General features: G+C 36.8%; 1 protein-coding gene across 3 annotated transcripts; it reads right to left on the bottom strand.

Moving 5' to 3' along the window:
• Positions 1-8789: 8789 nt before the first annotated feature.
• Positions 8790-12795, bottom strand: LOC116163275. Of its 3 annotated transcripts, XM_031477146.1 has the most exons (11): positions 10543-12795; positions 10434-10491; positions 10328-10387; positions 10089-10280; positions 9943-10026; positions 9848-9895; positions 9745-9801; positions 9481-9695; positions 9245-9435; positions 8875-8960; positions 8790-8823 (listed from the first exon to the last, which is right to left on the bottom strand). In XM_031477146.1, the coding sequence occupies exons 1-11, from the start codon at positions 10574-10576 to the stop codon at positions 8805-8807; spliced, it is 1044 nt and encodes a 347-aa protein (XP_031333006.1). In that variant the 5' UTR covers positions 10577-12795; the 3' UTR covers positions 8790-8804. The 3 variants fall into 3 exon arrangements, with proteins under 3 accessions (XP_031333006.1, XP_031333007.1, XP_031333008.1); XM_031477147.1 differs by lacking the exons at positions 8790-8823; positions 8875-8960 and adding an exon at positions 8991-9188; XM_031477148.1 differs by lacking the exons at positions 8790-8823; positions 8875-8960 and adding an exon at positions 8992-9201.
• Positions 12796-26387: the final 13592 nt, after the last annotated feature.

Genomic DNA, 26387 nt, shown 5'->3' with positions numbered 1-26387 from the left:
TCTTTAGAACTAAATTTTTTGTTCCAAGAGGTAATAAAACCGTTTCATCAAATTGTCACACAAGTTTTTGACAACAAATGTTAACTTGATCCTGGTGCTTACTTGTTACTTGAGAAGCGAGGGTGGAAGTTGTTGAATTATCTAAAACGTATTTTTTATTCATTATCTAAAAGGAATTACAATATAAGTATCTACGTCTATATAAATATAAAACTTAAGTCTACACCCTGGTCTATACACCCTTTTGCGCCTATACCGTTGGTAATTTATAAATTCAATACCTTGCATAAATAGGAGAGAAATAACAGCACATTTCAACCCTCTTCGCGTTTCGAGCACAAAACAATCTGTTTCAAAATATGGGAAACGATGCCTTTTTGATATTTTATCGTTACAATCCGCCACACAACACTTTTTACGGTTACATAACTTGTTCCTATTTTTATTTGTTACTCAGTTGTAAACGTTGATTAACAAGACAAAACGCAAACGGGTAAACGTCATGTTTAAACGCTACTGACTTGTAAAACTGACAGCACTGTAAAACTGACAGCAGACCTGTAAAAATTTTACAAGTTAGTAATCTAGTAATTTCATTGGCCAGAATTAATGCGAAGTCTCTGTTACATGGATAATATGATATTTTAGACATTCCTTCGTGATCAATTTAAGAACTAATTATTTACGTTTACAAATGAGTAACAAATAAAATATTGTACATTATACGCCAGGTAATAGTTTTTACTGGCTCTAAGAGATGACAAGCTCGCCTAACGGCTCGCTAGTCAACTTCTCCTATCGCCAGTAAAAACTCACTTACCTGGCTAATAATGTAAAATACTATAAATCTTTCAAAAGTCAAAATTGACATGTGTAAAACCATGTGTACGTATAAAATTGACGGTAAAAATATTTCCTGTAACGAGCAAAATTACAGGTTTTGCAAAAAAATATTTGAGTCTGCGATAAATAGTTCTCCGTACAACCACGGGAAACGCTGTAATCAGTGACAATTTAGCGCCATTTATGTTTCTGTTCTGTGAAGGTCTTATTCTGTGGCAATAACTTAATCGATTTCGTAATTAAATTGGACGGCGGTATTTTTAAAAATGTGACAGCCGTCAATTGTATCTACTACTCATTTGAACTACTCAATAGATTGATGTGTTTTTTTTTAAATCGAACATAGGGAAATTACATTGCATGCAAACTCCTATGTTCGCATTTAAAAAAAATTCACTGTATGTAAATGCGGTAGGTAAGTACCCTAATCAAGAATTGTAGGAAAAGAAATCACATTAGTGTTACGTGTTAGTTTAGGGCATTATTGTTTTGTTATTAAGTGCATATCTTTTAGTATGACACATTTAAAAAGCTACCTGGGGTTGTAAGTATAAGGCGATGTTCTGTATCTACAATTTTTTTTATGTTTCTTAAAATTATGGTTTGGTCTCTTTTTGAGTTTCACATTCATTGATTTATGTAATTAATAATTATCTGTATCAATTATATTGGCAAAGCTTTGGTATGCCCGTGTCGAGAACGTACCTAGGAGTAAGAGCGAAATGGAGCAACGGGAAATGTACAGATGGATTGTATTCACCGGAACGAAAGCGCTTCGTTTGTAAGTGAGTAAAAAGTTCGTTGTTTTACTTTTAATTACATATTTTGGTTTTTTTTGGTTACTATTGCACATAAAATTAGTGCAATGTAAAGATAAACGATGAGCGAAACTTTTTTTAAGAGTAAAACTTTTTGATTTAGGCTTCCGTTTATTAAATAATACGATGTAAACGCAAAAGTTGTTCAAAATGTGTCAAATTTTTAGGGATATCGAACTGAGATAATCGCGTTTGAAGTTTAATTCTTCCGTAAGACCCAATGTAATTGGAAACGTTTGATAATTTATTATTACTTTCACTGTACAAAGAAAATTTTGATTTATATACGAAAAAATTTGTTATTCTTTTTTGTGAATTTCAGCTTGTGACACCAAAACCCCCACGGAAGTCATAATTTCTGCCACGGAGCACTCTACTTCAAATACTATAAATGTTTTGCGAGTGTTCGTATTGCAGGCCTCAGCTCCGCTTTGGCCTGCAAGCTTACTCACACTCGCAAACATCCATTTTCTGGACTTGTGATACAAATAACTATTTTACCATTGAATTCAGGGCAAAAAAGTGAAGTCATCTTACCGCACAAAAGATGTTCGGAAAAATTCTCCATGGGTCGTGCATAGGTATAAATAAGTAATACGCGAAATGTACAATTGTTATTAATTTTTGAAAAGATAAGGATTTATTTAGAAAAAGTATAAATGTTATACTTTTAATCATTGTAACAGAATTTTAAATGTTAGCTACCATTTTTATGAAAAACATACAATTTTTGTTGTTGTTCACCCTTGTATATAAGCACAGACAACATATACTTATATGTTGTCTGTGATATAAGTAAAGAAAGATTTATTTTAGGTGTTCGAAGTGCCGGTTTTTTTAGGATCTACCATACCTCAGTGATTAGTGAATAACTACAAAAATCTATAAATCAGTAAAAATGATTAGAACAAATCACAAGAAATAAAGGGGTAATTAAAAAATGTTATAACAATCAATGATAATCTAGTCGACTAATTACCTGAAAACCAGGTAATTTACAGAAGGTGTCATTATAGAAAAATGAAGTAAATGCATTGAATAAGTAATTTATTCAAAGGTAACAGAAATAGGTATTTGTGCATCTCCAGTCAAAGATTGTACAGCTTTTCGATAAACTTGTTTACATGATTAGTCCTTGATCATTAAGTATACATGGTCTATTGTGTTTAACAATAAATGAACGAATATGCAAAACTGCGAGAAGGATAGATACATCGTTGGTTTCACTCAAGATCATGTAGCAGTGTGTATTCTTGGTGATCTAACCCATTGCAATAACACTAAAATACAAATTTACTACAGAGGAGCCTTGGCTATTCCTACATTGGAAGCGGAATTGATCTGGCCACCAGACCAGATCCGACCAGACCAGACCAGTCCAGACTCGGCGCTCCTACATTGCAGGTAGTTTTCACCAAAGCTTCGATACAACTGGAAGAAAAAACAAACCTGTTTGATTGTTATCAGACCAGTTCAGACCCGACTCTCTTCCCCGGAACGTGCACTGGCTTCAGTATAGAAGGGGCGACGGTGCGTCATGTGTTTGTTTTCTTCAGACTCGACCAGACCCGCTCTCGGGAGAAATTCCGCTTCCAATGTAGGACCGGCCTAAGCCTGAATGTTTCGATAAAAAAAAAATTTGTTCGAAACAAAAGCACAAGAGTATTTCCAATTTTTAACTATATCGAATTAATATTCATTGCTCTGCTCCCTATTTCACCACGTCACTACATTGTCTAGTTTTACGAGTACCTATTGTAATGAAAAAGCAAATAGTTTAAATGCAGAATTTATTTACACTGTCTCCGATCTGCAACAACATTTTCTGGCCATTCTACTCAGATGGGTTTTTGTTTTTATATTCTCTATTTATTATCTATCCATTATTATTCATATTCATATTTATTTATTTCCCTTTCAGATTACATTAGTAATATAGGGTCGTCAGGAGAGTAAATCGTATACAAACAATTAGTTAGTGACAAACGTAACATATAAGTATATAAAACATTTATAAGTGTATAAAACAAAAGACAAGAGACATATTATGCCTTGATCTCCACGATAAAAATCGTATCTGTAGATGAACGGTGGTGTTTCCATTTTTAATTTTGGTATAATAATGAAATGGAGTGGGTGATCTTGACAAATTTTGTTTTTTTGATATACTTCTAGGTTATATTCTTGCACTTAAAAACTTGTTGTTTCTGATCAAAGTAGCCCAAAATTACGAAAAAAAACTAGTGTTTGTTTACAATGGACGTACCTATACGTAAATATTTCATAAACCGTACGTGTGCGTTTACAATGAACGTATACGTAAGAAATACATAAAACGTAAAAATTTCGCAAAGTTGAACTGTATAGAAACATACGAAGGTATTTACAATGAACGTAATTTTTACGTACGTATGTATATACAGGGTGATTCCTATAGTACCTGCCACCGTTTGGGAGCGTATAGGGGGTGCCTAGGGGAAGCCTTTTCATATAGGACACTTGGGGTCGGAAATCCAAAATAAGGGCGCCAGAACCAAATTTATCTTCTGGAATTTCACGCCTGTATGTAGGCAACCCAACCGACCGACGTTTCGCGCGGAGCGATGCAGAGCGAGTTAGCGCGAGGAAGCGACATGGGAGGGAAGGAGGGAAAACGACAGTCAAAAGCAATAACGTTTACAAGTGTTCAACGTGGCCACCGTTGTTCTCAATGCACTTCCTACATCTAGCCAACCACTCCCCTCGAACTCGCGTGAAGACTCCTATGTCCTGGCGAACAGCCTCTCCGGCCATGACGACGCGCGCAATTAAGTCCTCTTCGGATTCGACGGGAGTCTCGTAGACGTGCGCTTCCATCACACCCCACAAGTAAAAATCTAATGGGGTGATGTCGGGCGAGCGGGCAGGCCACTCCACCGCACCTCCACGGCCGATCCATCTGTCCGGATAGGTTTGGTCCAAGTGTTCCCTCACCTGCCGCCCGTAGTGAGCAGGGCACCCATCGTGCTGGAACCAATGGTCCCAGTACAAGTTCACTGGAACATCCATTAAAAGTTCTGGTAGCACCTCGCGCAGGAAAATCAGGTAATTATGGGCATTTAGACGCGGAGGGAGGATGTAAGGCCCCAGTAGGTTGTCCCCAGGATGCCAGCCCAAACGTTTAAAGAAAACTTGTCCTGGTATCCTCGCGTAAACGTTTCATGAGGATTGTGCTCCGCCCAGTAGTGGCTGTTACGAGGATTGAAGGTTCCCTCTCTTGAGAATCCTTTCTCGTCAGTAACTAGCACGCTCCTCAGAAAGTTCGGATTAGCTTTTTCCTCCTGGACGACTAAGTTGCAGAATTCCAGCCTCCTTTCATGGTCACCCGGCCGTAACTCTTGCACTTTCTTAAACTTATAGGGGTGTAAGTTGTTGTTGTTGGCGATGTTCCACACTGTGTGTTGACTACAACCCACCTGATCTGCTACAAGCCGAGTGCTAGTACGCGGGTTTGCCTCGAAACGTTCCAACACATCCTCCTCTAAGGCATTTACCAACGGGCGATCGCGATCACGGGCGCTAGTGGGCTGCGAAATAGGAGGAGGTCGGTGTAAACAAACAAACTTTTCGAAATGGGTGCTTAAATGACCCAAGTATCGATGTGCATCACGAATCTGTGTGTAAAGTTAAGCCTCCGTCAGCTTACCTGCAATTGCCCTGTCTCGCACAGTCGGAAGTGAACTTCTTGAAAGACCTGTCTGCAGGGTAACTGACGGTTTGGATACCGCTCAGCGTACGCTCGTCGTGCAGCTCGTGCGTTACCATTTGCCAATCCGTACATGAAGTGCATGTCCGCGTATTCCGTGTTAGTAAAACGTGCCATAGTGTTTATTCACTTAATACGCGTCGTTGCAGACGGGATTTCGTGGGTTTAAACAAAATTCTGATCAAGTGTCAGCCACACATCGCCGCCTGAGATCGCTCCGTGTGCACCGCCGGCCGGTTGGGTTGCCTACCTACAGGCGCGAAATTCCAGAAGGTAAATTTGGCTCTGGCACCCTTATTTTAGATTTCCGACCCCAAGTGTCCTATATCAAAATACTCCCCTACGCACCACCTACACGCTCCCAAACGGTGGCAGGTACTATAGGAATCACCCTGTATAAGCGATATGTAAGTCTTGCGCATAGTCGCAAAGGTTGAAAGGTTTCAAAGTTACGTACGGTCAAATATCATACTACTTGTAGTATGATCTTTGGTTTATTGTAAACAGCGAAGTAAATTTACGGAAACGATACGGATATGTTCGAGTTACGGTTTATGAAATATTTACGTATACGTTCATTGTAAACGCACACTTACTCGTACATATCCGTATCCTTTCCGTAAATTTACTTCGCTGTTTACAATAAACCAAAGATCATACTAGTAGTATGATCATTGACCGTACGTAACTTTGAAACATTTTCAACTTTTGGGACTATGCGCAAGACTTCCATACGTACGTAAAAATTACGTTCATTGTAAACACCTTCGTATGTTTCTATATAGTTCAACTTTGCGAAATTTTTAAGTTTTATGCATTTCTTACGTATACGTTCATTGTAAGCAAGCACTAAAATGTATGGTATTATTGGTTATTTAAATTCTGATAAATTCATAATAAATTATGAACATTCCTGTGGCTGTATCAAAATGTCTAGTTTAAGATGAGAGTGATGAACAAACAATTTTATCATTATAGGAGCCCGGTCATAAAGTGTATTCCCAAGGCCCGTGGAGGCTAACGGCATGCAGCCCTGTACTAGAGCAAATAAGCTACGCTGCTACAACATAGCGCGAAAAATGTAGGGGCTAGGATATAGTATGATGGACAAACAGAACACCGGACAGACGATAGGAATAGTGTTCTAAGACAAAAGTGTCTTGAACCCAGATTACATTGTAACTACGGATTGTAATCGCGGTAAAATAAACAAGTATAAATTGTGCACTAGTGCAGATAAAGCGCATTTTTTTTAACCGAAATAGCTTTTGTTTTGACATCACCAATGGATATATTTCTTGCAGACGTCTCAATCGCCCTTTGTGAGTACCCTCTTCCGACAATCCGTTCTTGAGGTATATCAGGGAATATACCCGATAAGAGGTCGAGGAGGAGGGTTATGGTTGGTAGAAATTAATTCCTTTCGTTGAGACCTTTCATTAGAGTACCATGAAGGATAAAACTAGTTCCAGGGCCCCCCTTTTAGACAGTGAAATTTGATGGCCGTCTGGCACACTTTCAAGGTATAGGCTACCTACTGCAAAAAATTCCAGGACTCTAGGACCATTCCCCTGGAAGTACTTCTACACGGTAGATGTGGGTCCGGACGGACGGACAGACGGACAAAACGCAAACAATAGCACATTTTTTAATTCTTAAAAAATGCGCTAAAAATTGTAATGTAATCGTGGATGTAATCTGTGTATGGAGCAGTTTCGTGTTACAAAAGAAAGCATTACGCGCGTGTATACTCAAATGTTTAGAATGGGAATGAAATCCAAGTTTAATCGCAAACTATATTTTGATAGGCGAGGGAAGTTACAACACTTTAGAATCAGTATCACTAAAACCTCATCCTGCTAGCATTCTGCCTCATCCTGCTCCAAATTTCACGTCAGCAGCACAATCCGTTCAAGAGATACGAATTTTTTAAATGTAGTTCCTAACTTCCCTCTCAGCAACACTGGAAGCAGGATTTCTCAAACATGCTCCTGCTTGCACATATCACCAGCAGAATAATGTTTGGTTCAAGAATGACATATGTTTAGTTGCTCCAATCGTCCAGATAAATTCTTTAGATTATCATGGCCAAAATTTGTTTGAGAAGACACTTTAGAACTGACATTTTTTATAGCTTTTGTAAGTACCACTGGAGTATCATTCACACCTTATCTTTGAGTTTTTTTTTTAATTTCACCTTCCTGGTAAACTTACAATGGTGTTGTGAACATGATAGACGTGACTTATTGTTAGAGTTCGCAACATACGGTACTCATTAGTGCTGTTGCATGAGAATCGTGGCGTATAAATAATTACAGCTCGTTTATTCCTCTTCGAAGAAGCATGAGAATATTAGTGTAACCCCGCTTATTAGATGCGCAGTAAACAGTGGCCGATACTGGTGGGGGATTTCTCCATACGTTGAAAGTATTATTAAGATTGACCTTTACTGGGTTATTAAAATTACATTTTCTATAAAATTATGACAAATCCTAATGCCAATATAATGGTCATTAATAATTGATATAAAATGGGCAGAATTATTTCGATTACTGTTTAGTTAATGTACTTATGGCCGTTTGCACCGACAATTTTAAGTAGAGCTTAGCTTAAGCGTAGCTTATCCATGGCAACGATTATTGAGACAATGGTTCCATGGATTTTAAGCTACGCTTAAGCTAAACTCGGCTTAAATCTGTCGGTGCAAACGGCCATTTGTCGTAAGAGTGCGTGTAATAAAAAAAATTTGTCAAGTTGTTTTACGACAGTCGTCGCGCGTAGAGGTTATCTTTTTCTATCCGAATGCTTTTCCACTCGCTAGCTATGCGCATCGAGTGAAATTTTCATGCTTCTTCGTGGAATAAACGAGCTTGTACGAAGTTATTATTGTGTCATTGAATCCTCTATTGCAGGGGTCGGCAACCTTTTGGTAAATGTGGGCGAATGTGTAGTTGTGATGTGTATGAGGGGCCACCGGGGGGTTTGGGGGGGAGTACCTCTCAAGGGGAGGGGGGTCCGAGGGTCCTCCCCTGGAAAATTTGAATTCGAATTCACAGTTTTAGCGCCCGAAATGAGTACAAAACAGTTATTTTTCATGTAGTAATTTGCGTTGGAGCGACAGCAAAATAGTATATTAAGTAACAAGGGATTAAAGAGAGTTTTTGTTCCTGAAAGAATGGTTTAATATTCTTGAGGAAAAAATTAAAATACTATTACTTGCAAAAGGGATAGAATAAGAAACGTTTTACATTTATTGTAAACAAGAAGAATTATACAAAAAATTAATGAGATTTTTGTGGTTGAATAGTTCGGGTTATAGTATACTTAGTAAAATTTAAAACACTTGGCGGGTCACTAAGAAACGGCGTGCGGGCCGCCGGTTGCCGACCCCTGCTCTATTACATTGTCATAATAAAACTGAAAAATAAAGAGTAAATAAAAGTAGTAAATAAATAAGTTTCAGTTCACCCATCACATTTATTTATTAATTTGCATATGTATAGATATACATGATACCACCAGTAATGCTTCTTGGGAAGGGATGCTGGTAATTGCTGTAAATTAAAAAATATACTACTAAATTTGTACAGATTTCTCAGAAAAATTATTCGCAGGACGAATTATTCTAAGAGTCGATTAATCTAGAAGAAGAAGAAATGAGGTATGTTTTAATGTCTCTCAGAAATTTTTGAAGTACATAATCTTGATAGTTGTGATTAATGCGTAAAAGACAAAAAGAAACTATTTCGTTGACTTTTCGTTATAAATTTGTGGTATCGATCCTTAATTTGGAACCTATACGCTTTTGTACAACATTAGAATTTAAAAAATTGAATACCTTGCCAATGCCAAGTTCTTTCAGTAGATAATCCGGAATTTGATACAAGTAGCCCAAAACACCTCCATGTCTTTTGTTTTCTTTTTGAAAATCTTGCACGTCCCATCGAAACGTGTGTATAAAGAAAAAAATGCAAGATGCAATAATTATACTGATTAGTGAGCATAACAAATGGTAAAATAATGGAAAATCTAAAATGTGGGTTTTGATCTATATACTGGTTGTCTTTAACTTACCTTGCTCTAGGTATCGTCGATTATAACCATTATTAATTACAGAACAGCTACATACATCCGATTCCTGATCGTACTTATATGAGAGATTTTTTGGAGGTGCAATTTTGCATAGCAGTTGACCGGAATATTTTGAAAGGTTTGGCAACAAAGGTAATGTATCGACTGTAATATTATTGGAATTTGGTGTGTATCGCGGGTCTTCCCAATATGGTTTACTGAAAGGCACCTACTCAAAATCCAACGTCTAAAATTAAATCCACTCACAATTTTTCGTCGCCCTTTATAGTTTCGTCTTCACTAATGAACGAATTTAAATCATCGCTACAAATTGGGCTCTTTCACTATACTTGAAAACATTTTTACTTACTAATCAACTTCTCTTTCGACGCTCTCAAATGCATTTAAAACTTCTCCACTAAAAGTGTTGGTTATTTATCATTGTGGAAAAGTGTAAGCACTTACTAATTTGGTTTAGTACTGATGTCTTCTCCTTCAATAAACGACCTTCCTGTCGGAGTTTCTAATTGGTTCTCGTTTTCGCAAGATCTAGGTAAAGTAGGGACCTAAACTACTTTTGCACGGTCCACAATCTAACTAATCTAACTTACTCTTTGTTGACAGTTGGAGTACTTGAAGAGGATTTCTTAATTGTCATGTCCACTGGTTTACCAAGTGTCTCGCTCGATTGAGTAGTACACACTCGGCGGTGTAGGGAATGAGATCTACGAATCCTCGCATCAACAGCTCTCGATCGTGCTTTCTGGTTGTGCCGCTTAGACTTCAAGCAATCCAACAAACACCTTTAAAAGTTCACTTAAATTTTTTGTAGTTCCCCTTTCACACATACACATCATTGTATTTGATGTCACTCTTCCGGTTTAATCCGAGCGGAATATCGTCGATATCTCTACAATGTTTACTAGTACTTATTGTACTTGATTTTGATACCTTACTTGAGCTTCGGGAGCTGATCGATGTCTACTAATCGGAGGTTAAGTACTTCGTCTGAAACTAAAAATCATACTAATCCATTAGACTCTACAAAAAATCGAACAATTTTACCAAATACTTTCAAATTTGTGATTGATTTGCTCATTATTGCATTGAACTGTAATATTAAATGTATACTTGAAAAGGGAAAAATGGAAATGTCAAAACAAAAATCAAAAATGTAAACATCTGACCAGGGAACTATGATAATTTGTTTGGATGGGCGGTGACCTTAGACCATGGCCCGTATGAATAAAAGTAAGCAAATGCTTATACTTGCAAAATTCAAAGTAAATACTCGTAAGTGCCCCTTCGCACTGGGGCGGGCAGCGCTTCTAAGCAGAAGGACAGGACGCAGTGCAGCGCTGCTAAACCATGCTGAACAGACCAGTATGAAGGGGCAGTTACGAGTATTTACTTTGAATGTTGCAAGTATAAGCATTTGTTTACTTTTATTCATACGGGCATCTAAGGCAGTGACAGGACGATGGGGAAAGATATGTCATCAAAGTATGTATTTGTCAAGCTTTTCTTAATTAATGGGGTAAAATACATTTGTGCTATCAAATTACGTCTTTTGTAAATAACCCGGAAAATTGTTATTTTGGGGTTTCCTCAATTTGTGATATAAGGCGCTTTCTTTCGGTGATCCAAACGCCTTTGGATTGTCAAATCGCGTTCCTACGAAGTGTGATCTTATATAATCATGATTGTTAAAATCGTGAACAAACTGAACAAACAAACTGAACATAAAAGTTTTAAGATTTGTTTACTGATCACGAATTCCCCTGCGAATTCCTAACCTACCTAAATGCAAGGATATTTTTGCTCTAAATGTTAGGCTAGTCAATATTTATAACTGAAGAGGAGCATAATGGTGCAAATACCCCTACTTGTACTTATAATATTATTTTCATAATCCAAACAAAAAATACGTAATTCGAATGCAAATGTGTAGTACTACGTACCTAAACTTAACCATACTTTGATTTAAATTCGCGCGTTCTTTCGTAAAACGTAATCCTAAGAGCGTTATTAAAATCATGGTCGCGAAGTAACCGAAAGGAAGCACTATAGACATTCTTTTTTAAATAGAGATGATACGCCAACTTTCAGCTTTACCAGGTGGATTCAGAAGCAGAAAACAGAAATACTTAGTTCTTGTCTCAACTTTCTCGATGAGGCGATACTGGACCTAAGTTTCAACGCTAGGCTCGAAGTAATGTAAAGTAAAGTAAATACAAAGTAATCAAAGCAATAGGGCAGGCTATTAGGTGTTGATGACAATTTCCAATCAGTGCAGATCCATGATGTTGGATGGGAGGGAGGAGAGGGCGAAGCTTTCTTTTGAGATACTTTAGTCGGGACTAGTCTAGGGTCGATTGGAATCTGAAGCCTCGCGTATTGTAGTTTTTAAAAGTGGATAATTAAGTAGGTATAATCAAATGACCTTTCATTATTTCAGAATTACAGTGCGCGTTGGTACATGATCATATAGTAAAGGAGAGTTTTAGAATATATCAAATTTGACGGTTTGAAACTTTCCAGTTGATACGGGTTAGTAGGTGTCCGTGTCCTTCTTTTCCAGTCCGTGTGGCGCATTTCAGATGAAGCTGATAGATTGCGGTGCGATGTGTCCCTAGTTCGAATTCGGTTTCGTGCATAGATATTTGCAAATGTATAGTGGGTTGGGTTGGTAGAGCAGCCTTGGCTGAAACTCCGCCGACTCAAAAATAAAGGCAAAATAAATAAATAAATAAATTCGACTTTGGAACAGCAATCATTTTGGACGGTGGCTCAATTTTATTCGCTATTACGTTTATTTCAATCATGTAATAGTATCAAAATTGATTTGAAATGTCATTAGGCTCATTCGAGAAAATGAATAAATATACCTAATAGAGAAGTGTAAACCATTAATATATACCTATGCTAAATTTTGCAGTGTGAAACCCAAATATGTAGGTTGCAATTATTATAATAAAGAGAACCTATCCATAGCCAGAGTCCAGAGATGCATGTATATTGTATAATATAGGTTAACAAACAATTACTATAAAGGTACAGAGAAATAACAGCTTGGACCACGCCATGCGTTTAATCCAAAATGTAAATAGCAAATTGTGACGCGAAATTTAAACATTGATGGTTATATTAGGTTAGAGTAAAATCATGACTGCCTGCAATTACAGTTTTCAAAACAATGTTGAGAAAAATCGCAAAACAGTAACCCGCGCCGACTTTTTTTCCAAACTTCATACCCAAAAAATAGAAAAATAAGTTTGCATAATGTAGGCACGTAGATTTTGTAAACATTTTAGTAATACGCGTATTTCAATTTTCAATTACTGTGTTTGCGGAACTATTTTTTTGTTGTATGACAGCATTTAATACTCTAAACAGAGGCGTTAAGAAAATGCAATTTTGAATTTGGACGGCCGTTTCACCGTTATTCCTACCCTGAAGATTTAATTTTTTACATGATTGAATGACATTAGAAATATGTTTAATTCTTTTTAATCTTTTCGGCACTATATTTTCGATTTGTACCCAATCTATTTCGTCGTTATCGTTTATTAATTTGGACTCCTTCCAATAGCATTCTGAATATGACAGATAATCTTTATCTTCTAATGTGTGAAGGGCTTTATTTACAATAGGTTCCATCACTTTCCGATCCAGATTAAGCCTGTTAATGCAAATTTCATCTATCGGTTCCCATCCTGCGTGTATTTGATGCTGCAGCTAGAAAAGGTGAAGTAGTTACATCATTACATATGGCGTTAGTAAAAACTACTTACATTTAAAATGGCGATGAATATGATAAATATACAGTGCATCATGTTTCGTCAAAAAGATTCTTGGTAAATATTACGATGCGTTCGCAATAAAGTCTAATCTCATTTTTTGTAACATCTACTACATTACAAAATGTTCGTTTCAGATTACATCCAAATTGCTTATCTTTCATGTAGAAATCTAGCAAAGATTAAATTATGGTAAAGAACATTATACATACTTGTTAGGTACAGTGTCTATACCACCATGGGTACAGTGTCAAAGAAACACTAGTACCTATATTATTATATGTACATGTACGAGCATATATTATAGGAGTGCGATTAGATACGAGGTGAAGGTTTTTCCGAGTGTCATAATCGCCTTTATTATGCAAGTAAAATACGCTATTTTATCATCTACGACTATTTAATTGCCTACATATAAGTAAATACGGGAATCGAATGAGTTGGATGTTTGGAGACGTGACAATTTCATAGAGACAGCGCAATGTGAATGTATGTACCTACACCTATGGTTTGTGTTCGTTGACGCTACCTAACCTCAAATCTAATTCAATGTACCCTTAGAGAACTTTCTTTCATAGTCTAAGAATGTACCTAGGTATCGCAATGTAAGTGGCGAACTAAATAGGCAATTTATCCTATTAATGCTCGTTTTCACCGACAAATTTAAGCGTAGCGTAAACTCCATGGCAACGATTGTCTCAATAATCGTTACCATTGATTTTAAGCTACGCTTAAGCTAAGTTCCGCTTAAATTTGTCGGTGCAAACGGCCAGAAGTCCCCAGCAAACGTCATTAATTCAACACGTAATTTTACAGGTAAGATTATTGTTAATGTAAATGGTTGTCATTCATTTTTCATTGTTTAAGTTTGAGATTGTTACATAACCTAAGGAGATCATTATTAGGTTGTTATTTATTGTGATGTGTATGTAGGTACAATTTCTATGTACAATTATTGTCTAAATCCGATCCCGATGTATCAATTATGGCTGCAGAAATGCTGTCAAATGGAATACAACATTTTATTTCGCATACATAATCTAATTTTTTGGACTTCGTTACGCTTTTCGGGCCTACATCCAACAACTTTCTTCCTGTTTTAGAAACGAAGTTTAAGTGTTATAGTTTTATTGCAAATTTAAGGGCAAGAGGTGTTGTATTAGTTAACGTATACTTATTATATAGCCATTATTTAATCAATTTGGTCAGTCAATGCCTAGTATGTAAGAGCTCTTGTACGAATTATCATCAATAAATAATGCAAAACGGTAATTATTAAGTGCTACGACAATACATATCTTAGTGTCAACGAGTTTACAATATGTTATTGCTTAGTATCATAATGGCACAATTTCAACCAAAATAGCACATCTGTTGTACGAAACATGTTTCTCCTCGTAAAAACAATAATCTTCGAATTGGGGCTTCCGGTAATCCATTATGCTACAAATAATTCCTTGTGAATATGAAGGTAGGTTTAAACGGAAAGGGACGTTTCATCGCCGCCGTTTCAGCGCCGGCCCGGTTCATCGCCAGTTACATGAAATCGGCACTTATCGTCGTGTATATACAGGGTGTTTTTTTGGGAGCTTTAGTTAAACGTTTCTGGGAAAGTAAAATACGTAGGTTTTTGAAAATTTGTACTTAGGAGTTACTCTGAAGGCCGAGTCGATGTAAAATATTTTCAAAATGGCCGCACTTCCGGAAACATCGGAAGTAGATAGTAACTTCGTTATTTTAAATGGCAACCCCTATTTTTTATTGCATTTTTGGATTCTACGTGAAATTTCAGTTCTTTTGATACCCATATGTCATATCTGCCATTTATGGTTTTTAAGTTATTTTGACTTTAAGAAAAAAAATGGCGGATGCAGATGGTACCTTGATAATTGATTACTTAAAAAAGGTTATAGTCATGGCAACCCATTTTTATCAGTGCATAGAGAATGAATAGGGCTTTCTTTTAGTGTACTTAAAAAAAAGTTAAGTTGCGTACAACCACACCTATGGAGATCCAAATTTAAGAAACTTCAAAGTCTATAAACTCAGTTTTTTTAAATGGAATGACCATGTTCTTAATATTGCATGAGATAGAGAATCGAAATTGGCATATTTTGATATTACATGTTCCTATAGCTATCTTTAACAGTTTCTGATTTATTCCCATTTCATTGAATTGATTTAGGAATTGATGCCATTTTTTTTCGCATTTTCTTTTTAGTAGTTGGCCATGATTTTATAACAATCGAATTTTAAACAAATCAAGGAATGGATTCTTTAATACCACTGATTCTAGTTCTAGTCTAAATAATTCATTAATAAATAAATCATTTATTAAGGATATAGGACAGAAAATTTTTGAAAAATCTAAACAGAGTCGTTCAACTGAATTTCTTAAACAACGTATAAGTCTGGAAATTAAGAGAGGTAATACGATATCTGTTCTAGCAACAATTCCATACCAAAAATGTTTCAACGAAGTTTTTTATATTTTGCATTGAATTTATTTTGTTAATCTTGCATTTTCAATTCAATTAATTATCTTAAATATTCTCTTGTAGAGCTTTGTATCACTTGTGTTTCAACGGTTTGCAGTGCATTAGGGGTACAAAATTTCCAAAATTCATACAATTTCGTTCTAGTTTTCGAATGAATGTACGGAAAGCACGCGCCGCGATTCTGCCCATTTCACCATAAATAATAATTAAATTTCAAAATAGATGAAACCACTGCGAGTCATTTTTCGATTATTGAAAAACTTGTTAACCTATAACAGTGGGTGATGGATTAGTGTCACTAGATTTGTTTAAAATTCAATTGTTATAGAATCATGGCCGACTACTAAAAAGAAAATCCTAAAAAAATAGTGTCAATTCAATAAAATGGGAATAAGTCAGAAACTGTTAAAAATAGCTATAGGAACATGTATTGTCAAAATATGCCCATTTCGATTCTCTATCTCATGGAATAGTAAGAACATGGTCATTCTACTTAAAAAAACTGAGTTTTTAGTCTTTGAAGTTTCATAAATTTGGATATCCATAGGGGCGGTCGTACGCAACTTAACTTTTTTTTAAGTGCACAAAAAGGAAGCCCTATTCATTCTCTATGCACTGATAAAAATAGGTTGCCATGACTAAAACCGTTTGCAAGTAATCAATTATCAAGGTACCATCTGCATCCGCCATTTTTTTTCTTAAAGTCAAAATAACTTAAAAACCATAAATGGTAGATATCGACATATGGGTATCAAAAGAAGTGAAATTTCACGTAGAATCCAAAAATGCAATAAAAAATAGGGGTTGCCATTTAAAATAACGAAGTTACTATCTATTTCCGGTGTTTCCGGAAGTGCGGCCATTTTGAAAATATTTTACATCGATTCGGCCTTCAGAGTAACTCCTAAGTACAAATTTTCAAAAACCTACCTGTTTTACTTTCTCAGAAACTTTTAACTAAAGCTCCCAAAAAAACACCCTGTATTTAATATTGTAGCGAGCGCACTGGATAAAAGTTTTTATTGCTCTAGAGATACAGCCAGTTTATTTTTCAAGAAACGTTGTGGTAATGCTGTTGCAGTATAGTATTTACTTCTATAGGCAATTAATTAACGCTGTCATTATAATTACAACAAACAATAAAATTGTTTATTTTAAGGTGTTAACGAGATATTGGAAGTCAATTTGGCAAAACTCACCTTATATAGACTCAACATTAAACTGCCCTTTAAAAGCACATTAACTCGCAGTTTACTAATTAAGCTCTAAAATGCTGTTACAAAAGGTTGTTTTAGTTAAACACAAATGACCTACTTGATAATGATAAGTGTAACGGCAGAGATTGCTAAATGAGATTCTAGGAATTTATAATGCAAGACTATGTTTTTGAAATGCTTTCAGAACTTTTCGGGAGAACTGTGGCTCTCCCGTTTGTTTTCCCAACATTAGGCGGCATTAAAACGACCTCGGCGATAAAACGGCTTGGCGAAGAAACGGCGGCGCTGAAACCGCTCGACGAAGAAACGGCGGCGCTGAACAGTCCTAGACCGAGGTATAGATACTTTAAATACAAACCAGAGCCTGATTAATGCTCATGCAGAATATTGGTATCACGGAAGGTCCCTTGTTTGAACTCGTCAATGACATCAGGTATTTTAAAAGTGTAGTTCATCCCATTTTATAAATACGCAGCACATAACTCATCATAGGGGCGGAAGTTCCTGAATTAATTGTTTTTCAAATAAACCTACCAAGTTATGCGTAGGTACATAACCTCTGATCATTTCTCTTGATTCAAGTATTAAAATCAAAATTGACAGCTTAGGGTGCTATTTGAAAAAAAAAAGTTCGATGCCGTTGCGGCGTTACATAAATAACGCCCGTTGCTATGCATAATTGGGGTTGACATGGTGGAGTGCATTAATGTATCTTGATATAGTGTTATTATGACTGAATAATGATCAAATTTGACCTAAAAGACATTTACTACAGATGTTGCGTCCCCAAACTAGAATAAAATATCCTTTCGTTTTTCTTTTAATGAAAATACTCTGTACATAATCATGTTACCCGTGTCTGTATATATTCCTACTTGTTACGTGTGCGCGCATGAGCAGCAGAACCGAAAATTTGTACTCATCGCGCTTGCGCACAACCCGTCCCGATGAGAACCCGTCGACTCCTCTTCGTTGAGAAACTGCCGATCATCAATGGCCGACTAGCTTTCGTCGTTCGTATCGATCACGGACGTATACACAAGTCTGGAAACGCTGTTGTTTGAGTTGAGGCTCTTACGTGTCGTCAAACTCGCAGTCCTTTACTTAGATGCTAGGTGGTGTATGGATCTAGGGATGTTGGCAAGATTATGTGGATCCGCTTAATATCGGTATAAGTCAATTAAGGATACTATATAATATAGGTATAAGTATAGGTACGTAAAACATACGTCGTGTTGGCGCAGATAGTATAACCGTTGGCTTACATCGCGACAACCCAGGTTCATATCCGAGAGCGTATGCCTTTTTTTTCTATACGTTCATTATACGTATAAAAATAGAACATTTTTGAGCATAATCCATAATATATTGAGCAAATAACTAATTCTTCATAAACTAAGAAAAGAACAAACCAGAAAACGTCCCTTGAGTTTTTTAACTCGTCGCCCTCGAGAATATAAACATCGCTTTTATGCCCTTAATACATAAATAACTATTATATACTCTCTATATATCATATGGTTTTAATAGAGAATTTTTTTGCATTTTTTTATCGTGCCAAATTTGATCTAATGTAGAAAATTTGTATCGCAACTCCACCGCCGTTAATACAGAACACAACACTAAATTTTGCCCTTGATTGACTCTAAATCTTAACGATTTCTCTGGTGAATGGTAATACCATTGTGCAATATTTTTTTTGTAATACTTAATACATTACAAGGTACTTCTATACCTCCTGCGAACCTTGAAACAAAAATATATGACAATTACAAAATTAATTCGTTTGATTTCCCAGTCGTTAGTATGAGTCATTTCATATTGTTAACTGATGTACGGGAAATAACGAGACCTTTGATATTCAGTGACAAAAGTTGAAAATGTTAAACCTCCGGACACGCTCCGTACTAATTTATCGCATCAATTTAAACTAAATTCTATATTTGAATTTCTGTTGAATTCTTATAGACATTCCATTGCCAATTTTTATGTATTTTTCCTCAATTTACTTTTGTGGATGGGGTTTCCACCGTAGCTGAGCATCGAATCCCTTATGGTAAACCAGTCGCACTAATGTATGAACTATTTCACTATCTTACAACATAATACTGAACTCCAATTTTGTCAATAATGGTAAAACATACCGGGTGAATATTCCCAAATTGAATAGGGAATTAACATGGGAAAAAGGATTTTTGTAGATAGTTGCTCCCCATGCTAATAAGGGTTTTATAATGACACTAATCGAAAGATTTTTTTCCTCGTCTAATAATACACGAATTAGTTCATTTTCAGGGTATTTCTCACTATTTTATCAAAAATTCGGCAATAAATCCACTTACCAAAATCATATTAAGCCATGACTAGTCAGACAAAAAGCAGATTCAAACGTCGAAATCAATATCAGTTTATGACAACTGGCATTAATTTTTTTTGTAAAATGCGGTTCACTGAGAAAAAAGTATTTATAATAAACAACGTTTACAGCGGAAATATTTTCTCTAGTACGCGATATTTGTTTTCCGTGCATTTTAATGACCGTCCCATTCCGTTTGTGTGAAAACCTATTTCAATTCTTTAGGAAATTTCCATGGCTTAACATGATTTTGCTAGTAGGATTTATTGCCGAATTTTTGATAAAATAATGAGAAATACACCTGAAAATAAACTAATTCGTATATCATTAGACGAGAAAAACAAGTATAAATTGTGCACAACTCTTGTGCAGATAAAGCGCATTTTTTAACCGAAATAGTTTTTGTTTTGACATCACCAATGGATATATTTCTTGCAGGCGTCTCAATCGCCCTTGTGAGTACCCTCTTCTGACAATAAGAGGACAAAAAGAAGGGCAGTAGTTGGTAGAAAACGGTTCCTTGAGACCTTTAATTAGAATACAATGAGAGATTAATGTTTAATCCCCCCCCCCCAAAACTAGTTCCACTCCCCTCTCCCCCACCGCCACGTACCTGGCCCCGTACTTTGATAAGAGGACAGAAAGACGGGCAGTAGTTGGTAGAAAACGGTTCCTTTCGTTGAGACCTTTAATTAGAATACATAAAATAAAATAATAAAATGTCCCCCCCCCCCTCCTCAGGCGCCGTCGCTCCCTGATCTCGAAAAAGAGTCGCACGAGAAAGAGTATAGTTTGTACAAACCAGTTTATTTCGATGAGTAAAAGTTATGCACGTTTTACTTTCAAAAACAGCATCTCAGGAAATAATTCGTGGGGGGGGGGCCCCCTTTTAGACAGCGAAATTTTATGGCCGTCTGGCACACCTTCAAGGTATAGGCTACCTACTGCAAACAATTCCAGGACTCTAGGACCATTCCCCTAGAAGTAGGTCAAAACGGCAGAAGTATTTCCGGACGGACGGACGTACAAAACGCAAACAATAGCACATTTTTTTTAATTCTTAAAAAATGCGCTAAAAGTAAATTTCAACATTTCTGTTATTAGTAGCAATAGCCATGACTTTTGTTTTAATTTTTAATTTGCGGGTATACCAAAAATTGACAACAAGAAGTGGGTCCCCTGATGTGGATCACAATACCAGAAATATCAAACGTCTGCAGAGAATTCGGTAATTACTGCATTGCGGGAAGCTAACATTGCGCGCAAAGCACCTGAATAAAATAGGCAAAAGTTTAGTAAAATTAAAGGATGGACATGAGATTAAGTCAAGAACTTTAGGGGATGGATACAATGATGTATCAAAATTACTTCAATTGGTCGAATATTGTAACATATTATGCAGTACTGATGGCTCCGTGTGACCAAAACTTGAGGAATAATTCTCAGTAGGTTATACATACCTAATACATTAAATATACCAGTTTGAATAATAACGAGTCTTAAGCGTACGTAATCGCAGTTATAATGCAGAAAACCCGCGTTAAAACGGTACATGTCACTCAACTTATGGTTTACATCAGCAACCGGAAGTGGACGGTATACCATGGTACCATATTAAAGGTCTTTTCACGGCCAATAAACTGTAGTTCAAGGGTTCGAACCCTTATAAAAAGGGTTACCACTGACCCCCCTTCGGAAACTGTTTGTTAGGGTCTTGATAAGCTTTATGCAAAATTTGGTGCTTGTATTCGGCTGATAAATATAATTAAAAATTTTACATTAATGGCCCTGACTAGTACGCTCAGTGACAAAAATAATGATAGACTAATAGGCAAACTCTGCAGCATAAGCAACCAGCATGCCTATCACATCAGGCTTCGTCGGTTTCTTCAAAGGATCAGATACCTTAATTTCTTGGTTCGTATTTTCCCAGTTACACAATATATTCAAATGTAGGTCTTGTATACTGCAGGATTTACCTATTCTTCGGCGACCATTACTTTTGTAAATGGACTGATGTCCTTTACCAACGCAATATACTCATATTTTGTGACTTTCTTTAATATTACATTACTTTTACTTTATCTTTCTTAGAATTTGGTTTGTTAGTTAGATATTGTTGAAGAAAAAATTATTTATGGCATCCTGAAGTTCGAAACTGTACTTCATCCCCGGGAAAATGTCGTCATTAGCTTTAATATTAGTTTATTATTTAATTTTAAGTTAGATGGAGTATGTGTGCCGCTTTCCTAATTTTTTGGTAGGTTTTGAACCGCTAAAAGAGGGGCTAGATAAAGAGAAGAGCACTTTCAATCCCGTATCGAAGCGGGTTTGAATTACCTTTTAATCATTTGGACATAAAATTTGAAAATTCCCTTTATTTTTTGAGCTCGCGAGTCGGTGGATCCCCTTTCTCGCTATACGTCGAATTGGGCTGCGCCCTTATTGCTATAGTTAGTGTGTTTGATTCGACATATGGGCACCCTAGCACCAGAACCGTGCTTAGGGTGGAACGAGTGGAGCGGCCTTAAGCAGGCCTTCCACGTGCATTCATTTCATCGAACTTTGAGTGTACACTCCTGCAAACAGTTCAAGTTCGAACGTGGAAGGGATCATCGCGCAAAGTTTGCATCGTTCTTGGTGCGGAGCGAAGAGTTTTGCCAATCCTAAATTGGTGTGGTTGTTGCTCCTGGAGTTTAGACCTAAGTGAGATAGATTTACGCATTGTAGTATATGAGGAACCGAAAACGCATATCGTTGTCTTCGCGTGCACAATCGTACGTGTATTTGTTCGCCAAGTTTGTAGGAACCATGTGCGAACGTGGAAGTGGTGTTTCAACATTCTGTTCCAAGTTCGAAGACATGGCGTTAATTCAAAGTTCGATGAAATGAATGCACGTGGAAGGCCTGCTTAACTCTCGCTAAAAAATAAGTAAATGTAATAGTTATTTATTATACAAGGGAAAAAAGTATTAGATTTGAGCTCGAGAGCTAAAATCTAACATTTTCCCCGTATATAATACACTATTTTTAGCGCATTTTTAAGAACTTAAAAATGTACTATTGTTTGCGTTTTGTCCGGCCGACCGTCCGTCCTTCCGGACCCACTTCTACCGTTTTGAACTACTTCTAGGGGAAAGGTCCTAGAGTCCTGGAATTGTTTGCAGTAGGCAGTGGCGGTTTCTCAATAAGTGCACATGAGCACGTGCACTCCCAAAAATCATTTTAAAAAAACGAAAACAATAGCAATTCTATTTATGTATTTAACATTCTTGCACGTTCGTATCTCGCAATAAAAATAGTTCACTTATCTTATCTGAAATGCAAAACCTAACGGGTACATTGACACACCGCTGAACGTGTATTAAGAATTATTCCCATCCCGCCTTCACGTGCAGTGCACACTTCGCTACGATCTCTGATTCGTTCAAACGCTACGTCGCCTTTCCCCGTGCGCCCCGCGAAGGTCCAAGTTGTAAAGTATAGCAAGAGCACACTCTCATTGTGTACCAGTATTCGCCGGACTACGAAGTAGGGCTTGTTGATCGTTTCGGTTTTAACAAGTAACGTTGCGACGTTACCGTTCATTATTTAAAGACACTTATTAAATTTAATTTACTAAAATTAGAAGATCAAATTAAAATAAAAAATGCGGGTCGCCCAAAACCGAGTTTGGAAATATCGAAAATCAAAGGGAAGTCGGGATTATAAACGATCGTATTAAAATACATAGACATGTATATGAAAAAACTGACTGGTTATGCAGTTGTAACTTTAACAATAGTCTGTATTGTTTTCCGTGTTTGTTGTTTGGGAATGAGCTCGGTGATGAGGCATCAGAATGGACAAAGAATGGCGTTACAGACTTAGTGCATTTATCCGAATAAATTAAAAAATATCAATCTTCAAAGGCACATCATATATCTGCTAAATTGATAATTAGGTAAGCAAGATATACGGCAACAGTTAAATAGTGCATACCGTTTGAGTATCGAAAAACGTAACGAGGAAGTAAAAAAGAACAGGTATGTTTTATCCAAAATTATAGACCGTATAAAATGTTGTGGTGCTTTGGAACTGCTCTCCGCAGCCATTGACAAAACGAGAAAATTCAATAAACCCTGGAGTATTTAGAGGTCTCATCAGTAAGCTTTTTTATGCCATTTAATAGGCCCAAAAAACTTCGTGTTGCGATGACACTCAAAAAATTTTCGCCAACGGCGCTTTGCCCGTGGTCCCATTTTTCCTCCTTTTTTTTAAATTGTGCACCCCCAAGACGCACCACTACGCGCCGCCACTGGCAGTAGGTAGTCTATACCTTGAAGGTGTGGTCAGACGGCATCAAATTTCGCTGTCTAAAAGGCCCCCCCCCCCCACGAATTATTTCCTGAGATGCTGTTTTTGAAAGTAAAACGTGCATAACTTTTACATACAACAACCAATTGGCATCAGATTTTGCATACGCATGCCTTTAGTGGTTAGTTAAACTTTAGAAAATTGGAGGGGAAGAGAGTAAACACATGTTCTACCCTTCATGGTATTCTAATGAAAGATCTCATCGAAATAAATTGGTTTGTACAAACTATACTCTTTCTCGTGCGACTCTTTTTCGAGATCAATGAGCGACGGGGCCTGAAGGAGGGGTGGGGGTGGGGTAAACATTAATTTTATCTCTCGTTGTATTCTAATTAAAGGTCTCAACGAAAGGAACCGTTTTCTACCAACTACTGCCCTTCTTTCTGTCCTCTTATCAATGTACGGGGCCAGGTACGGGGCGGAGGGGGAGGGGGAAGTGGAACTAGTTTTATCCTTCATGGTACTCTAATGAAAGGTCTCAACGAAGGGAATGAATTTCTACCAACCATAGCCCTCCTCCTCGACCTTTTATCGTGATCGGGTATATTCCCTTATACCTCAAGAACGGATTGTCGGGAGAGAGAGAGTACTCACAAAGGGCGATTGAGACGTCTGCAAGAAATATATCCATTGGTGATGTCAAAACAAAAGCTATTTCGGTTTAAAAAAATACGCGTTATCTGCACAAGAGTTGTGCACAATTTATACTTGTTTTCTGTGACGGGGAAAATATATTGAAGTTGTATCGATTTATACAGTGTGTAAAACGAAGGGGTATACAAGAGGGATTTTTTTTTAAATATTGATTTATGAAAAAAATTTATTCTTCATGATATATTTTGCTTGCTTTGAAAGTACGAATAAGGTTTCGATAATCTAAAATTTATTTATAGAAATCTGGAAAAATAATAAAATTAATTTTTTTTATTGAAAGTTATCATTCTACGTTATAATTAAGATAGAGTATTGCTATCAAACCACAAACAATCGAAACGTTATTGGTACTTTCAAAGCAAGCAAAACATATCATGAAGAATAAATTTTTTTCATAAATCAATATTTTAAAAAAAATTCCCTCTTGTATACCCCATCGCTTTACACACTGTACATATACGATTCTCATTCGTACGAGATAGTCAGTCGCGAAAAAAAATACAAATGCAAAACATCGTTTGATTGACGGGGCGGGGAGCCGAGTGACGGAGCCCAAGTCACGCGCTGCCGGTGAGTCATTCTTGCATGATCTCCTCCCCTCCCTTTCGCTGCGTAAGTCATTCACAGTCAGTGCTTAAAATGACCACTTGGCAAGTATAATTTTGCAAAAATTTCCGGGGGAGTACCTCCTCCCCCCGCCGATAATCATTGTTAAAAAAGGACCTGTAAAAATGTTTCGCTCTTGGCCTCGCATTTGCTAAGGACGGCTGTGTCTAGCACAACCGTACGTATACATTTTTTGTTTGTTTGAATTTGTCGTAACAACTGATGTAATAAATATTTGTCCAAATTTTGGATAAACTTTCATCCAAGGTGCTGTTTTGTGGGGCGCAATTGCCTCACCTTTATTAACAATAGTGACATCATCATTAAGAAAAGCAATTTGAAGGTCAAACTGGCCCATTTAATTACCCTGGGCGTAAGTGGTGACCAAGGCGCAGGTGGGTCCATAAATCCGACTATGGAGATATGATTAATGAGCCCTTAATTAAGAGTATGTACCTACTCCTAATAACACTTACTTCACTTTAGCATACCTTTTTTTAAATAAAAAATTTCTATTCAGTTTATAGCACAGTGCGCAATTAAGGCAATGGAAACAAGAGGACGTGTTGAACAGAATGTAAGAATGAAATGACAATGATATGCTAATTGCCTTTTTTAATAAGTACCTACGTGATGTTGGGCACCTGCGAGAATAGATTACATTTAATAATGACATGTCATTAATAATTAAATAATAAATATTAAAAATAGTAAAATAATGGACTTGTTTAGCTGCTTATACATTATTGCTATAGGGAAAGAAGTGAAAGAGTTTAGAAACGTTCGATTCTGATTTCTGAACTAATCTGCGTAGGTTGTTATACTGAGGCATCCTCATGCAATTAATACCAAACATTCGGCCACATCCGGAAAGCGCCGCTTGGGATCACATTTTACGTCAAACTGTTTGTTGCAATATATATGTAAAATAAACTAAAATGATAGGAATTGTAGTGGTTTTAAATAGGTATGTGTTGGTTATTCAGAACAAAGTGTAGTGTAATTACTTGCGGACAACAAGAATTACGAATTCTTTCGCCATCAAAAGTACAAAAGTTGTTCAACAGCTGAAGCAATGTGTGAGGTTGCAGTTCACCATGGAAACTGGTAACTCTCCAAGCAGTGGATAAAAGCCGTTAACGGTCAATTGCAGTTCTATTGCTGAAAATCTCTCCCCGACGTACTCCGCGTGAAACGAGTGAAAGGATCTGCATAAGAACAAAACGTACCTCTTCAAAAGGAGCATAGTCGATTTATCCCAAGAACTACACCAAAAGACCTTATTCAGAAAAATGAAAAAAAAAAGGTTTACGCCTTAAGGCGCATTTTCTATAAATTGAGCAGTACTTCCGGGAAAGTGATATAATGAACTATTTATTTACACTTTGCGCATGCGCACACATGGGTGTGCGGACAAATCGCG

Source organism: Photinus pyralis, unplaced genomic scaffold, assembly GCF_008802855.1.
Source record: "Photinus pyralis isolate 1611_PpyrPB1 unplaced genomic scaffold, Ppyr1.3 Ppyr1.4_LG2, whole genome shotgun sequence".
Lineage (NCBI taxonomy): Eukaryota > Metazoa > Arthropoda > Insecta > Coleoptera > Lampyridae > Photinus > Photinus pyralis.
This window is presented reverse-complemented; position numbering and strand designations above follow the sequence as displayed.

What these genes read in the sequence shown, in the direction of transcription:
- LOC116163275 (XM_031477146.1), bottom strand. Translation starts at nt 10,576, where the DNA reads ATGAGCAAATCAATCACAAATTTGAAAGTATTTG. An exon ending in GACATCAAATACAATGATGT is followed by an intron (nt 10,281 to 10,327) that starts GTATGTGTGAAA and finishes GAACTTTTAAAG; the next exon opens with GTGTTTGTTGGATTGCTTGA. An exon ending in ATAAAGGGCGACGAAAAATT is followed by an intron (nt 9,696 to 9,744) that starts GTGAGTGGATTT and finishes GGTGCCTTTCAG; the next exon opens with TAAACCATATTGGGAAGACC.